The following is a 15,199-nucleotide window of genomic DNA, read 5'->3' on the forward strand; positions in this document are numbered from 1 at the left end:
GAGGGAGACACAGAATCCGAAGCAGGCTCCAGGCTCTGAGCTGTCAGCACAGAGCCCAATGTGGGGCTTGAACTCATGAAATCATGACCTGAGCCAAAGTCGGATGCCCAACCGACTGAGCCACCAGGTGCCCCCCATGTTACTATTTCAATAGTTCTGGGCTGTAACTCCCCAATTTTCCTTTCTCACAAGTTCTCAGGTGACACCTAAGGGCTAAGTTTTGGGAAGCTACTTGGAGAAAAAATGTCTGGGGGCATATTTATGGTTGTCATTTTCAATAAAGATATTAGCCCATGGTGGTGCCTCGGTGGCTCAGTTTGTTAAGGATACGACTTCGACTTAGGTCATGATCTCGTGGTTTTTGAGTTCAAGCTCCACATCGGCTCTGCCCTGACAACATGGAACCTGCTTCAGATTCTCTGTCTCCAAGTCTCTCTGCCTCTCCCCACGATGCACTCACTCACTCTTTCTCAAAATAAACAAACATTAAAAAAAAAAATCAGCTCGGGACGATGTAATCAGATACACAGATGACCATGAATTATTGTAGGTGGACTCTGATCTTGGTTTCTAGATGGGAAACCTGTGTTTTAAGCCTGAAAGGTTGACCAGTGTACCTTGTCCTCAGTAGTAAAATAAATACCCACTCTGTTATCTAACATCAGTAGAAAAGGAATCAGATATGTCCAAATGCATAAAGCCATAAGGGTTAAATCATTAGAATAAAGCATTAATAACAGTGAACCATACATTTTAAAAGCTTTAGAATGACTTTAGACTTTGGTGAATAGTGTAGATTGGATTTCATTTTTTGTGAGCCCACAACTCATGTTTCCCTGCTGTTTTCACTGTTTCTGAATATAAATATTGAACCATGGAAAATGGTAGCTGTGTATTGAGAGTGGAAATGATCTTCCTGGTCCAGATTTTCACTGGAAACCTGCAGGATTTCTAATGTCATCATTTTCCTTTACTGTAGTGGAACCAGGCAAGGTTGACAGGTTTTTCTTCTATGGGACCTGGAACACCAAATGATTTATATGCACATGAAAACTTAGCAGCACAGAAGTGCTTATCAGCCTGGGTTTACAATAAACATCCCTTGGCAGGTTTTAGAAACCAGCATCACCTGTGCTCCCTCTGAGAGTCTGTCTATTGGTCAGAGTGAGAGCATTGGTGCTGCTTTAACTACGAGCTCCAGGTGATTCTCAGGTGAGGTCAGGGTGAAGCACGAGGATTCGCAGGCATATTTGGGAGGGCTGGGTCTGCCTTTCAGTAGAAGAGATGATGATAGTCTGTCAGGGACTTGGAAGGGGCAGGTCAGTGCAGCCCCATTCTCTGAGCTGTGGCAGGAAGTGTGGCTGTCTGTAGGAGGGGAGGACATCTGAAACCGGGAAGGAGAAACTCACAGGTAAGTGTCCACGGAGGAGCTCCTTTATTCTGAATCTCTCCTGTGACAAAGTCAAGGAGAAGGCAGCGTTTACTGCATTTCAAGATTCTTCTGCCTCTGAGGTGATGAAAGCAGGTGAAGAGGCTGTGGTGAGGCCTTTAAAGGCCTACAGGTGTGATTTCTCCACCTACTAGCACCTCAGAAAGCACTTGAGAGCAGAAGGGAGAGGAAGAAATGGCTGCTTCTCAGGTAAATCTTGTCCTGACTGAACTCAGGGCCTGTGTCCTCATCTCTTACTGAAATGCTATGACTGTAGAGCTTGAAAACATTTTTTTTTTCTTAACCTTTGATGGACCTGTCTGGCAAATTTCTTTTGGACTAGTATTTATCCCTTTTATGATAGTCAAATTCAGCTCTTTAGGACATTCCTGTGTTACATCCCTGGGCCTTCTCTCCATTCTCTCCAACTGGGGTTTCCATACAGCATGAGGACTTGTACCATGAATTCATGAACTGCAACTATTGAAAATATTCCCTCTGTGACAGATCCATATGGTGCTGTGTTGATACCCAAGATTCTCACTGATATGGGTCTGGTTTCAGGACCCCAGTGAAGGGGGAGAATATGTAATATTTAGGGACTGTCTGGGTGTGGCCTGAGTCTATGTAAACTAGTTAATGAACATGAACAAACAAAACAGATGACTGTCGGGCCCCAAATAAGTGGGTCTTTGGAACAGAGAGCCTTGCTGTTGAGATTTCTTTTTTAAAAAAAAAATTTTTTTTTCAACGTTTATTTATTTTTGGGACAGAGAGAGACAGAGCATGAACGGGGGAGGGGCAGAGAGAGAGGGAGACACAGAATCAGAAAAAGGTTCCAGGCTCTGAGCCATCAGCCCAGAGCCTGACACGGGGCTCGAACTCACGGACCGCGAGATCGTGACCTGGCTGAAGTCGGACGCTTAACCGACTGCGCCACCCAGGCGCCCCTGTTGAGATTTCTTAAAAAAGAAAGAGAGAGACTATTTAAAATACACTAAAGATGATAGGACATGGAACCAATATGTCGCTTGAAATTCGTATAAAGCTGCTATATTTTGCATGTTTGGAATTATACCATGATTTGTGTTTGGTTTGTGTTTTTGGGAACTATATCACAGCAGCAATGAGTCATTCTCTGCATCAGGACACTGGTTATCAATTTGATTCATTACAGTTCATGTTGACTTTATTCACTTGGTTCAGGGTCTCTCTCCCAGATTCACCCAGAAAGTGAAAGCTCTCACCTTTCTTTACTGGAGATCCTGGTCTTTGCAAATAAAAGTTCATATTAGTCCTTGATCTCTTAAGATTCCACTTTGTTCTGCACATTGTCACAGATATTCTCTCATTTATCACTCTTTTATTTTCAGCAAAAGGCAATCAGTATCCTATAATTATGGTATGTTCAAGTATCTTAAAATTCCATAAAGGACATCATTTCAAAAAGGAACTAATAAGGCATTTGTTGGTGTAAAGGAGAAAGTATTCATGATGTTTTATCTTTACTTGAACCTTCCCTTTGCCCTGAGGTAATATGATCCTCACTCTAGATTAGATATAATTCTAGGACCTAAATGGCATGGAATATTGTTGTACACATTGCGCAAGCAGCTATCTATTCTTTATTTTGACTCACTAGTACTTCAAATTGGAATTAAGGAGTGGAACATTGAAAAGACTTCCCAAGTGCTCTAAAGAGGCCACCAGGAAACAGGGTTGGGAGAAATAATTTTGTATATCGTTTGTAATATGCTGTCTTCTCTGATAAACATAATGCTTGAGTTGAAATCCTAGATTCTCCAGCAAGACTCATGTTTTTTTGTTTTCTTTTGTTCTTGGTAAATAGGTCTTGCTCTCTCCAGATCTGGTCAAGATTTCTGGAAAAGGAAAGAGCCCTGACATGTGAAGAGCAAGGAGACGTTACCCACACATGCAGGTAAGTGGGAATGAATGCACCAGATGACAGAGGTAAGGGCCAAAGATCAAAGGAGAAAACGTGACCTTAAACTGTGGTTTTGAAAGCTCTGCTTCAATGGACTGATTCTGGAAACCTGGGTTTATTTCTGTGGTGGTCACAGAGGGACCTATCCTGCCTCCCTCTTGTCGTGTTCCTACATCCTCTAAAGAATTCTCTTCTGTGCCAATGTCTTCCATGGCATTCACAGTGAAACCCAAATGCCTCCCCATGGCCAGTGAGGGACTGTGTGATCTGATGGCTATTCCATTGCTTTTGGGTGGCATGTGAAAATCTCTACACATAGGCAGTTTCTAAGTAGAGGCCCCAATGTGATTTACTCCTCGCCCACTTTTGGGTACTCTTGTCTGTTGCAGACATGCACAAACTCTGGTACATCAGGAATGTGTGGGTAAATTGAATCTCCCATATCAAATAGTATACAGAGCAGCCTTCCCCATAGAGGTTTCCCTATTGACCAGACCCTATACTCCATCCTCAGAAATGTACCTTGGAGCATGGTGCTTGGGTGGCTCAGTCAGTTAAGCGTCCAACTTCGGCTCAGGTCATGACCTCATGGTTTGTGGGTTCGAGCCTTGCTTTGGACTCTCTGCTGACAGCTGAGCCTGGAGCCTGCTTTGGATTCTGTCTCCCTCTCTCTCTCTGCCCCTCCCTGGCTCACTTGCTTGCTCTATCTCTCTTAAATAAACATTAAAAAAAAAGAAATGTACCTGGGAGCCTCAGTGTTCACATTGGCCTCACAATGGAATACGTTGGGCCACTTCATTAATACCTAATTGATGCTAGGCCCCATCAAGAACTAAGTGCCAAAATCTTTGGGGTTGGGACACTGGAGATGGTAGTGCAAAAAACTACACAGGGTATCCCAACGGGAAGGCAAAGCTGAGAAGAACTTTTCTAAATGTTGCTTGTCAAAATTTCATGTATATACCAATCAATTCAGGTTACCATTAAAAAAGATTCTAGGGCCCAACATTCAGATATCATGACTCCCTAGGACTAGACGAAGGTCATTAGTTTGTACTTTTAACAGCCATTGAGGATGGTAACCCAAGACTACATTTCCAGTAGCACTAAGCTAGAGAAAGCAGAAGAGCACACCCGAGCCCCTTACACCCAACCATCTTATCTCAACGTAAACACTGCTGTTGCCAGTGTGAAGATTAACAGATTCTGGAAAGAAGGCCTTTTCTGCTCATCCCCTGCAAGTTGGAAAGGGACTAGATAAGGCAGGGATGTCTGAGCAAGGCTGTTTGGGGTACATAATAGGTACTCATTCTTGAATGTTAATGAGCATCTTTTCCATGCTCTAGGTATAGGAGGATGCAGTGTGCCCAAGATACTGGGCAGGGAATCAGACCCACATTACATGAGTCAATCTTTCCAAGTACCTTGGGAGTTGGGTACTGCACATTCATTTTTTCCAGGTGGGTTTTGGATGCTGGGTGAGCCTTCCTGGGATGAGAGATGGCTTCTCTTCTTTTTCATCATCAGTAATCTTGAAACAATGTTGGATATAATGGCACAAATATAGAGAAAAGATTGGGAAAGAGAAAAGAAGGGTGGATTAGAGGGATATTTAAAAGACCAGTAATTTTCCTTACCTATTTGGTTAATTTTATTAAAGAATTTTTTTAATGTTTATTTATTTTTGAGAGAGTGACAGAAAGAGAGAGAGAACGAGTGGGGGAGGGGCAGTGAGAAGAGACACAGAATCTGGAGCAGGCTCCAGGTTCTGTCAGCACAGAGCCCAAAGTGGGTCTCCAACCCACCAAATGTGAAATCAAGACCTAAGCAGAAGTCAGCGGCTTAACCATGTGAGCTGAGCCTCCCAGGCACCCCTAGGCACCCAGTGTTTGGTTAATTCTAAATGTGGACTCTCAAAGGATGTCCTGGGAATGGAAGATGGGATGCTTTGGGTTACCTTGGAAGCACTGTTTTAACCAGATAGGTGAAAAGGATTCACCAAGTTGTAAGTGCTTGACTCTCCTCTATCTGAGTCTGAGCCTCAAGAAATTTTGAGCATCAACTTGGGCCACCCAGTAGGTGGAGCTGCCGGAAACTCTGTCCTCTGAGCTGTTCTTTGAAAGGAGGATCAGGGACTGACTGTGGAGGCATGGAGGGCAATATCAGGGCCCAACAGGTCATCTTTGACAGAATCTGAAGGGAAAATTCTCTGTTGGGCTTTGCAAGCTGCATTTAGGCAGAGGGTCTCTTCCCAGTGCAAATTCAGGGGTAGCTGAGCTCTGTGCCCAGTGTTAGGCCCAAAGTATGGATCAGGAATGGGGCTGGGGGTGGTGTGTCATAAGGACCACTGGAGGTGGGATTGATGGGTCTGGTTGAGCCAAGATGCAAGGCTGGTGTTGGGGAGCCCTGGGCAGGTAAAAGGAGAAGCCCGTGACTACAGGTTTAGTCCCAAGAGGAAAGGTCTATGCTACAAGTCCCCTGTGCGCATGTGCCACACTTGGTAGCAACCTATCTGCGCAGGCGCGGTGGGGAGCCATTACCAAGAGTGAAGTCTGGGCAAGTGAGGGCAGAGTTTTATTGAGGTCTTAGGTGCACATGCAAGAGTGAGCAGCGAGGGGCAGGGAAAGAGGTCACACTGACTCTTAGGCCCACAATGCAAGTGGGCAAAACGGAAGGTGATATTGTGTGGTGGTAAATGATGAACTGATGTACATTCACATTTTCAAGGGTTATTTGATCATTTAATTGATCTATTCAGATGATTGGGCATGTTCCACTTGTAGGAGGTAGTGATAAGGATTTTACAGAGAAGAGGTGGAAGCCAATGAAGGAGAGTGTTTCATTGCACACGTGTACCTTAAGCATTTCCTTGATTTTTGGAAGGCCTATTTGACTGTAATTGCTTAAGTTCATTTTCTTCCTTTCCAGTGCAGTGACTGCGAATTACATCACAGTTTTCCTACAGATGCTTTGGTGGCATTAGAACCACTGCAGGCTATGGCTTCCCTATTTAACTGTGGAAACATAGTTGGTAGGATATCATGTGGTCTTTGTTTTAAATCCATTAGCAGGGGACATGTAGAAATAGTCCATTCAGTGTAAGAATGCAGTCATGATGATGCAACAATCTCCAGAACCACCCAGTTAAGTCACATGTGTTCACCTCAAAGATCACATTTCATGATGTGTGTGATAGGAAGAGACAGACACATTCAACTATGTAAGCATATAAACAAGAAACTGTTGGAACAAGCACGTTTTCTTTACAATTACCGTGGTATATGATGCATTTTTGTTTTTGTGAAATTGAATTCTACTGGTGTGAAAATACCACCCTCATGTAGCATTAAGAAAAACAATTTGAGAATAAGTTTGATGTGACAATATTTATAGAAACATTGAACCAAGCACAAGATATTTTAGCGCCTGTGTGTTACTCAATTTCAAGGGCAATTTCACATACACTCTGAATTTGCATAAGACGGAAGATCCACCTCTACTTGAAAAAGATATGTGTGAAGATCTAGCTATTTTTGACAAGAATTAATGTTACTTTTTATTTAAATATTTTATGAGCATATACTTTATAATTTTCATATTATAATTAATGATATGCCTAAGGTAGTTGTTTTCTATCACTACCATAACCAGTCATCATGATTTTAGGAGGGAATGTAAACACAATTGTGTTATTAATAAATGTGAATTTCAGTGGACTTGGCTTTACTTTCTGTTCAGGGTCTTGTGAGGTTAAAAAATCAAGGTTTCATGAGGCAAATATCTTTTGGGTCACCACCCTCATTCCCTTATCCTTATGTATGCACAACCACTAGTCTGCTTAGGTTTTTTTTTCTACTTTTATTCAGAGAGAAGCTGTACACCTTAGTCTGATATGTGTCACTTAAGGATTTGATACATATATATATATATATATTGCAAAGTATTTACCATAAATCTAGTTAACATCCATCACCTCACAGTTAGAAATTTCTTGGGTGTGATAAGAAGTTTGAGGAGCTACTCCCTTGAGCATCTTTCAAATAGGCAATACAGTATTGTGAATTAAAGCCAGCATATACCTTATATATGCATCACATTATCTACTTCTCTGCCAGGGGCCACAAATGTTTTTCAAGTCCTGGCTTTTAGGAATGTTGGATTTTGTTGTGTTTTCACACTTGAGATTTTTATTTTGTTTTGTACTTCTGAATGACTTCTGGTTTTATGTCATTGTGGTTGAAAAAGATACTTGATGAATTTTTTTTTTTTAAGTTTGTTCCTTTGGAGATAAAGAGCATCAGAGTGAGCATATGAGCAGGGGAGGGACAGAAAGAGGGAGAGAGAGAGAATCCCAAGCAGGCTCCACCCTGTGATTGTGGAGTCTGGGGGGGTGGGGGGGGGTGGGGCTTAAACCCAAGAACTGTGAGATTGTGACCTAAGCCAAAGTCAAGACTTGGACACTTTTGAGCCACCCAGGCACGCTGCTTCATAGGATTTCAATCTTAAATTTATTAAGATTGATTTTGTGACCCAGCATATAACATATACTACAGAACGTTCCATTTGTACATGAGAAGAACGTGTTTCTTGCACCTGTTGTATGGAATGTTGTAAGACACCTACTTAATGGCATTGAAGTCTGATATTACTGATTTTCTGTCTGGATAATCTACTCATTATGGGAAGGTGCACTATTGAAGTCCCCTGCTAATATATCTTGTCTTTTTCTCTATTCTTGTCTGTTAATAGTTGCTTTATATTTAGGTGCTTTTGTGTGGTGTGGACAAATATTTACCAAAGTTTTATCCTTTTGTTGAATTGATTCGTTTAGGTTCTATTAGTTCTTTAAAAATTTTTTTTTAATGTTTATTTACTTTTGAGAGCAAGAGAGAGCTTGAGTGGGGGAGGGGTTGAGAGAGAGGGAGACACAGAATCTGCAGCAGACTTCAGGCTGTGAGCTGTCAGCACAGAACCCAATGTGGGGCTCAAACTCAGACCGTGAGATCATGACCTGAGCCGAAGTCGGCAGCTTATCTCACTAAGCCATCAGGCACCCCTCTATTTATTCTTTTTTTTTTTTTTTTAGGGAAACCTGGTTTATATTTCTTTAAAAAAAACTATAAAAGATTTCTATATATATATTTAACAGACTAAAGTAGTTTTCAAAAATAAATAACTCTAATGTACCAAATGTTGACCACATCAACACAACAATCTGATGCACAAAAAGATTATTATGAACCTCAAGGAGAAAAAGCAACAAACACAATTAAATGTCTTGTCAATGCAGACACTACATGAATATACAAATCTATTGGTTTAATGTAACACGGACACATTCTAAATACATGCATTAGCTACCTTTCTGCAACATGAAAGGATTCCTGTTTTCTATTTGGTGAATACATATATAATGTATAAAACCTTTAGTAACAGGTACTGGAGGTCTACCAAGTGTGAGCCAAGTAGAATGTAAGGTTTTCATCTATCATTTCAGAAAGAACCCAACATAAAATAAATCCACTATCAAAACTATTGCAAAGGTGATCCATAAAAAGTGATGACTGGCAATTTCATACAAAGAAAAAGTCCTCAGAGATGAATGTTATGAATTTGACAGACAGGTAATTTGGTAACCTGCCTGAAAGGACCAATAACTTATTTGGGGGCTTAATACATCAGATAACAATGCAAATTAATTGATATGTGAGAGGAAAAAAAATGCAGTGTATTACAGCAAGAGGTTAGCAAATGGAATACTGTGGAAAAGATTTATTAGCCTCCACAAGTTGGTTTTGAAAAACCATTGGTCACTTGTTACAGTCAAGTACCCAGATCTTCATTGCAACATTTTCCCACACTCATCAAAACCTGGAAGCAATAGGTGTTTCTCAAAGTGTCATTCACTGTTCTTTTATTTCCCCCCAACCCTCAAATCACAGGAATAGGTTTTTGAATATCAACTAGCCATTTAGGAGACTCCTCAGGTACAGATTTTCATAAACATTACACAAGCTATAATTCAGATAACTGCACAAACACCACCAACATTAATGGAAAAATGTGTTGGTTTTCAAAGTGTTAAACACTACATGAGTTACACGAACACACTCTTGGTGTCCTTCCCAAACAAAAATGGGTGAACACCTTATTGCCATTCTGCCAAACACCACATAACTAAAAACGCTGCATGAGGTGACCCCTCTATTTTGTAAGGACACGCACTGTGACTTCTTAGTCTTGGGCTTAAAGTCTGTTTTGTCTGATGGAAGCATGGCTACTCCACATTCTTTTGTTTTCCATTGGCATGGAAGATCTTTTTCCACACCTGTGCTTTCAGCCTGAGTGTGTTCCTACAGCTGAAGTGAGTCTCTTGAAGGCAGCACGTATCCTTAGTTTGTGTACTTCTTTCCTTTCAGCCAATGTATCTTTTGGTTGGAGAATTTAGTCCCTTTATATTTAAAGTAAGTATTGACACAGGTATGGATGGAGTTACTCTTGTCATTGTTTTCCACGTTTTTAGTTGTTGTAGAATTACTTGCCCCTTTCTTATCCCTTTGGTCTTTTTCTTTGTGATTTGTTGATTTTCTAGAGTGGTGTACTTTGATTCCTTTCTCTTTATGTTTTGTGTATCTACTACAGGTTTTGCTTTGTGGTTACCAGGAGGCTTTAAGGAGACATCTTATAAAAATCTATTTTGTTAACACCTTTATTTTGCATACCAGAACACTTTGAGACCTGAGGTAATTCTTAGAAGATGTCAGTGTACAATCCTATGCCATGTTAGGGAAGAGTTAGTTCCTCCCTTTCTGATATGTGTGAAGGTTTCTTCCTTTCAACCACATCAACTGGTATTCTCTACTTCTTTTTTTTTTTTTTAAATGTTTATTTATTTTTGAGACAGAGAGAGACAGAGCATGAACAGGGGAGGGTCAGAGAGAGAGGGAGACACAGAATCGGAAACAGACTCCAGGCTCTGAGCTGACAACAGAGAGTCCAATGCGGGGCTCGAACTCACGGACCGTGAGATCATGACCGGAGCCGAAGTCGGACACTTAACCGACTGAGCCACCCAGGCGCCCCTGGTATTCTCTACTTCTAACTACATTGTTAAGAACTTGTCTCAGTATGTGCCTGGACTGCACAAAACCAATAAACAAAACATTTTATTTGTAACATTCAGAAACTTTTTCAGCTTTAATAAATGTTCAAGAATGACATGGTGAACACCCATTTCGTAATAACTTACATCAGTGTTAGAAACATAAGTGACATCTCCAGTTAGGTCTGTTCATAGATTGTACATGATATTGTCCTCCATCTTCCATGGAAAATCAGGTATGCAGGAGTCCCACCTAAGAGGGAAGTGCATCTGATATCTTTGATGCAGGAAGAATCAGCCACATACTTTCAACACCCACTGGGAATCAGTGAATTTTCTGAAGTGATTTGGGAGCACAAATACATTAATACTTGTAGTCAACATCTTAAAGAGGGCCAAGGTAAAACAAAAACACGTTGAAATTACTTATTCCTATGCAAAAAACAGCCCCATGTCTATTTTCAGGCATACCTGCATATTCGATATCTAAGTGTTCAACTTTGTTTTATCCCATATGGTTAAGTATTTTTATGGAGAATAATGTCTGAATAGAGTGGCCAATATACTCCTTTCTACTGTGAATTGTGACGTTTATTGACAGTTGATGTTCAGATAATTAGATGACTAACTATATCTTTCAGGTTACTTTCCTCTCTGTATGGTTTTGTTTTCCAAAGTGTATACTTAAAAAGGTCTTTCCTTATTCATACATTATCCCCAAGTAGGCATTTGGAGATACTGAGTCATGACTGAATTCCAGTTAAAGGCATGGCCACTCCCTTTACATGTTATACTTTTGTTCTTGTATCATAACTATGATACTGAGGCAGTTGTGAGGTCCAGGCTAGAGGTTTGCCACATTCATTATATTGGTAACGTCTCTGTGCAACAGGAACTATGGTAATGAGTAAGGCTTGAGCAGTCTGAAATGTTTTTTACCACATTCGTTGTAAGTTTTCTCTGCAGTATGAGTTCTCTGATGTTGGATGAGGCTTGACTACAGATTAAAAGGCTTGCCAAATTCTTTGTATTGGTAAGATCATCTCCAGTATATATTCTCTGATGAAGAATCAGGGTTTAAGCTTTGCTTTGGTATCTTGCCACATTCCCAATGGGTATCATTACTCTCACTATGAATTATCTGATGTGGAATAACAGTGGAGCAGTCCTTAGAAATTCTGTCATAGTCTGAACATTTAGAAGATTTGCTCTAGTATGAATTCTGTGTTAATAAGTCAAAGTTGAACAGTAATCAAAAGTTTTCCCACGCTCTTTACGTTGGTAAAGTTTCTCTCCAAGATGAATTCTGTGATGTACATTAAGATGTGCCTGGGGGGAAAGGCCTTGCCACATTCATTACATTGGTAAGGTCAATCTCCAGTATGAATTTTGTGATGGTTGGTAAGGCTTGAGTGGTGCGTAAAGGCCTTGCCACATTCTTTGCATTGGTAAGGTTTCTCCCCACTGTGAATTCTGTGATGTCTCTTAAGGGCCGATTGACAGTTAAAGGCTTTGCCACATTCTTTACATTGGTAAGGTTTCTCTCCACTGTGAATTTTGTGATGTCGAGTAAGTTCTGAGTGCCCTTTAAAGGCCTTGCCACACTCTTTACATTGGTAATGTTTCTCTCCAGTATGAATTCTGTGATGTACACTAAGATGTGCCTGGCGGGAAAAGGCCTTGCCACATTCTTTACATTGGTAAGGTTTCTGTCCGGTATGGACTCTGTGATGCATATCAAGATGTTCCTGGCGGGAAAAGGCCTTGCCACATTCTTTACACTGGTAAGGTTTCTCTCCACTATGAATTCTGTGATGTCTCTTAAGGGCCGATTGCCAGTTAAAAGCTTTGCCACATTCTTTACATTGGTAAGGTTTCTGCCCAGTATGAATTCCTTCATGTTGTCTAAGGGATGATTGCTTGTTAAAGGTCTTGCCACATTCTTTACATTGGTAAGGTTTCTCTCCACTGTGAATTTTGTGGTGTCGAGTATGTTCTGAGTGCCCTTTAAAGGCCTTGCCACACTCTTTACATTGGTTAGGTTTCTCTCCAACATGGATGCTGTGATGTACATTAAGATATGCCTGGCGGGAAAAGGCCTTGCCACATTCTTCACATTTGTAAGGTTTCACTCCAGTATGAATTCTGCGATGTTGTATAAAGTTTGAGACGAACCCAAAAGCCTTGCCACATTCTTTACATTGGTAAGGTTTCTGTCCAGTATGGACTCTGTGATGTACATCAAGATGTTCCTGGCGGAAAAAGGCCTTGCCACATTCTTTACACTGGTAAGGTTTCACTCCAGTATGAATTCTGCGATGCGTCTTAAGGGCTGAGAGCCGGTTAAAGGCTTTACCACATTCTTTACATTGGTAAGGTTTCACTCCAGTATGAATTCTGTGATGTTCTGTAAGGACTGAGGCCCGGGAAAAGGCCTTGCCGCATTCTTTGCATTGGTAACGTTTCTCTCCACTATGGATTCTCTGATGTAACTTAAGGGCTGAGTGCCAGTAAAAGCCTTCGTCACATTCTTTACATTGGTAAGGTTTCTCTCCAGTATGAATTCTGTAATGCTTTGTAAGGGCTGAGGGCTGGGTAAAGGCCTTGCCACATTGTTTACATTGGTAAGGTTTCCCTCCACTATGAATTCTGTGATGTGTCTTGAGGGCTGAGTGCCAGTTAAAAGCTTTACCACATTCTTTACATTTGTAAGGTTTCACACCAGTATGAATTCTGCGATGTTTTATACAGTTTGACAAGTACCGAAAGGCCTTGCCACATTGCTTACATTGGTAAGGTTTCTCTCCAATATGGATTCTGTGATGTACATTAAGATGTGCCTGGCGGGAAAAGGCCTTGCCACATTTGTTACATTTGTAAGGGTTCACTCCAGTATGAATTTTGCGATGTTGTGTAAAGGTTGAGAGGTGCCCAAAGACCTTGCCACATTCGTTACATTGGTAAGATTTCTCTCCAGTATGGATTCTGTGATGTCTCCTAAGGGCTGTGCGCCAGTTAAAGGCCTTGCCACACTCTTTGCATTGATAAGGTTTCTCCTCAGTATGACTCCTGTGATGTTCAGAAAGTTGTGAATGATGCCTAAAGGTCTTATGACATCGTTTACCTTTGGAAGGTGTCTCTGCAGTATGAAATTTTTGATGTCTTGTAAGGGATGAGGGCCGGGTAAAGGACTTGCCATCGTCTTTATCTTGGTACATTTTCTCTCCAGTATGAATTCTTTGATATCCTGTAAGGGTTGAGAACTGGTTAAAGACATTGCCACATTCTTTACATTGGTAAGGTTTCTCTCCAATATGAGTTAACTTATGTTGAGTAAGGGTTGGGCACAATTTTAAAGCTCTTGCCACACTCTTCACATTCATAAGGTTTCTGTCCAGTATGCAGTTGCTGGTAGTCAAAGGCTTTGCCACATATGTTACCTATATAACTTTCCTCTCCTGTACCAGTTGTCTGACCTGTACTGAATCTTGATGAATGACTACACATGCTCCCAGGTTGATTACATCTGCAATGGTTTCTTCCCTCATGAATCCTCTGATGACCACCAACATTGGAAGACTGGTTAAAATTTTTCCCACATTCAATATATTTATAAAGACTCTCTCTCTTAGGGATACTCCTGTGTGGATAAGGCTGGCGCTTTGATAAAAGACTTCCCCGTATATATTACATTCATCATCGTTCTCTGGAAAAGGAGTCCCCAGATACCTTTGCCCTTCACTATGCCCAACCTTGGTCCATTCTGTTATTAAGTGTACATTCTTAAGAAAACTGTGTTTATATCTACTCATGACCCTTTTTGGAACGAAGCATCAATGCATGACTGTGGCAGGAATGTCTCGGTGCCATGTGAAAATACAGCTGACTGAGATCAAAAAAGAGAAAAGTAAAATCATTCTGGGGTACTACTCTCAGAGGAATGTACTGACAACTTCTAATATAGAACCTTAAAATCAATCAGAATATCAGGAAGACAGCTAACAAGAAACCACCAGGACTTCCTTCTTCCATGGACACGTAAACTTGCACACAAGGAATTGACCACATAGCTTAGTCGAGAATTCTGTAGCATCTCTTGCTGTAGCACAAATCACGTTCTTGTCTCTCAGAAAGTGAAGAAAGTACCGTATGTGCTCAAAATTAGCAGAAGAAAGGCAATTGAAACCTAAGACAGAAATGAAAACTGTAGAATAAAGCAAAAATAGGAACAATCACCAACTTCTGAAAAGTTGGTGTCAGAAAACCCCCCAAAGTCAACAGACCTGTCTCTAATGTAGTCAGAATGATAGAGAAGACTAAAATCAGAAGTGAAGAAGTGAAGGCAGACACAGTATACCTGATCCCATAGAAATAAAAATAAATCTAGTCCACAATAGATAATTATCTGGCAAGAAGTAGATAACAAAGAATGGTTATGACTTTCCAAAAACATAAAACCTACGAGGACTCCATCATGAAGACATCTGTCTGTCTGTCTCCCCAGCGACCTAGCTACGTACTTACCTACCTACATATCAATCTGGGGTGTTTAACACAGCATAGAGATTTTGGGTACCTTGGGGAAAGAAAGGTGCATTTTGGCACACTGTTCAAGTTCATTTGGAGAGTAGAGCAAGAGCCCAGGCATGTACCACAATGGCATTTTGACTCCCTCCCTTACAGCCTTGAGAACTGTACCAGTACTCTTGTGGTCAGAAAGCAT

At 40.9% G+C, this 15,199-nt stretch overlaps 1 protein-coding gene across 1 annotated transcript; it reads right to left on the minus strand.

The window, feature by feature from the left end:
• Window positions 1-11,846: 11,846 nt before the first annotated feature.
• On the minus strand, window positions 11,847-13,859 carry LOC125152610 (zinc finger protein 850-like). The gene is made up of 2 exons (XM_047834673.1): window positions 12,566-13,859; window positions 11,847-12,481 (listed from the first exon to the last, which is right to left on the minus strand). The coding sequence occupies exons 1-2, from the start codon at window positions 13,857-13,859 to the stop codon at window positions 11,847-11,849; spliced, it is 1,929 nt and encodes a 642-aa protein (XP_047690629.1).
• Window positions 13,860-15,199: the final 1,340 nt, after the last annotated feature.

Source organism: Prionailurus viverrinus, chromosome E2 (assembly GCF_022837055.1).
Source record: "Prionailurus viverrinus isolate Anna chromosome E2, UM_Priviv_1.0, whole genome shotgun sequence".
In the NCBI taxonomy this organism is placed as follows: domain Eukaryota; kingdom Metazoa; phylum Chordata; class Mammalia; order Carnivora; family Felidae; genus Prionailurus; species Prionailurus viverrinus.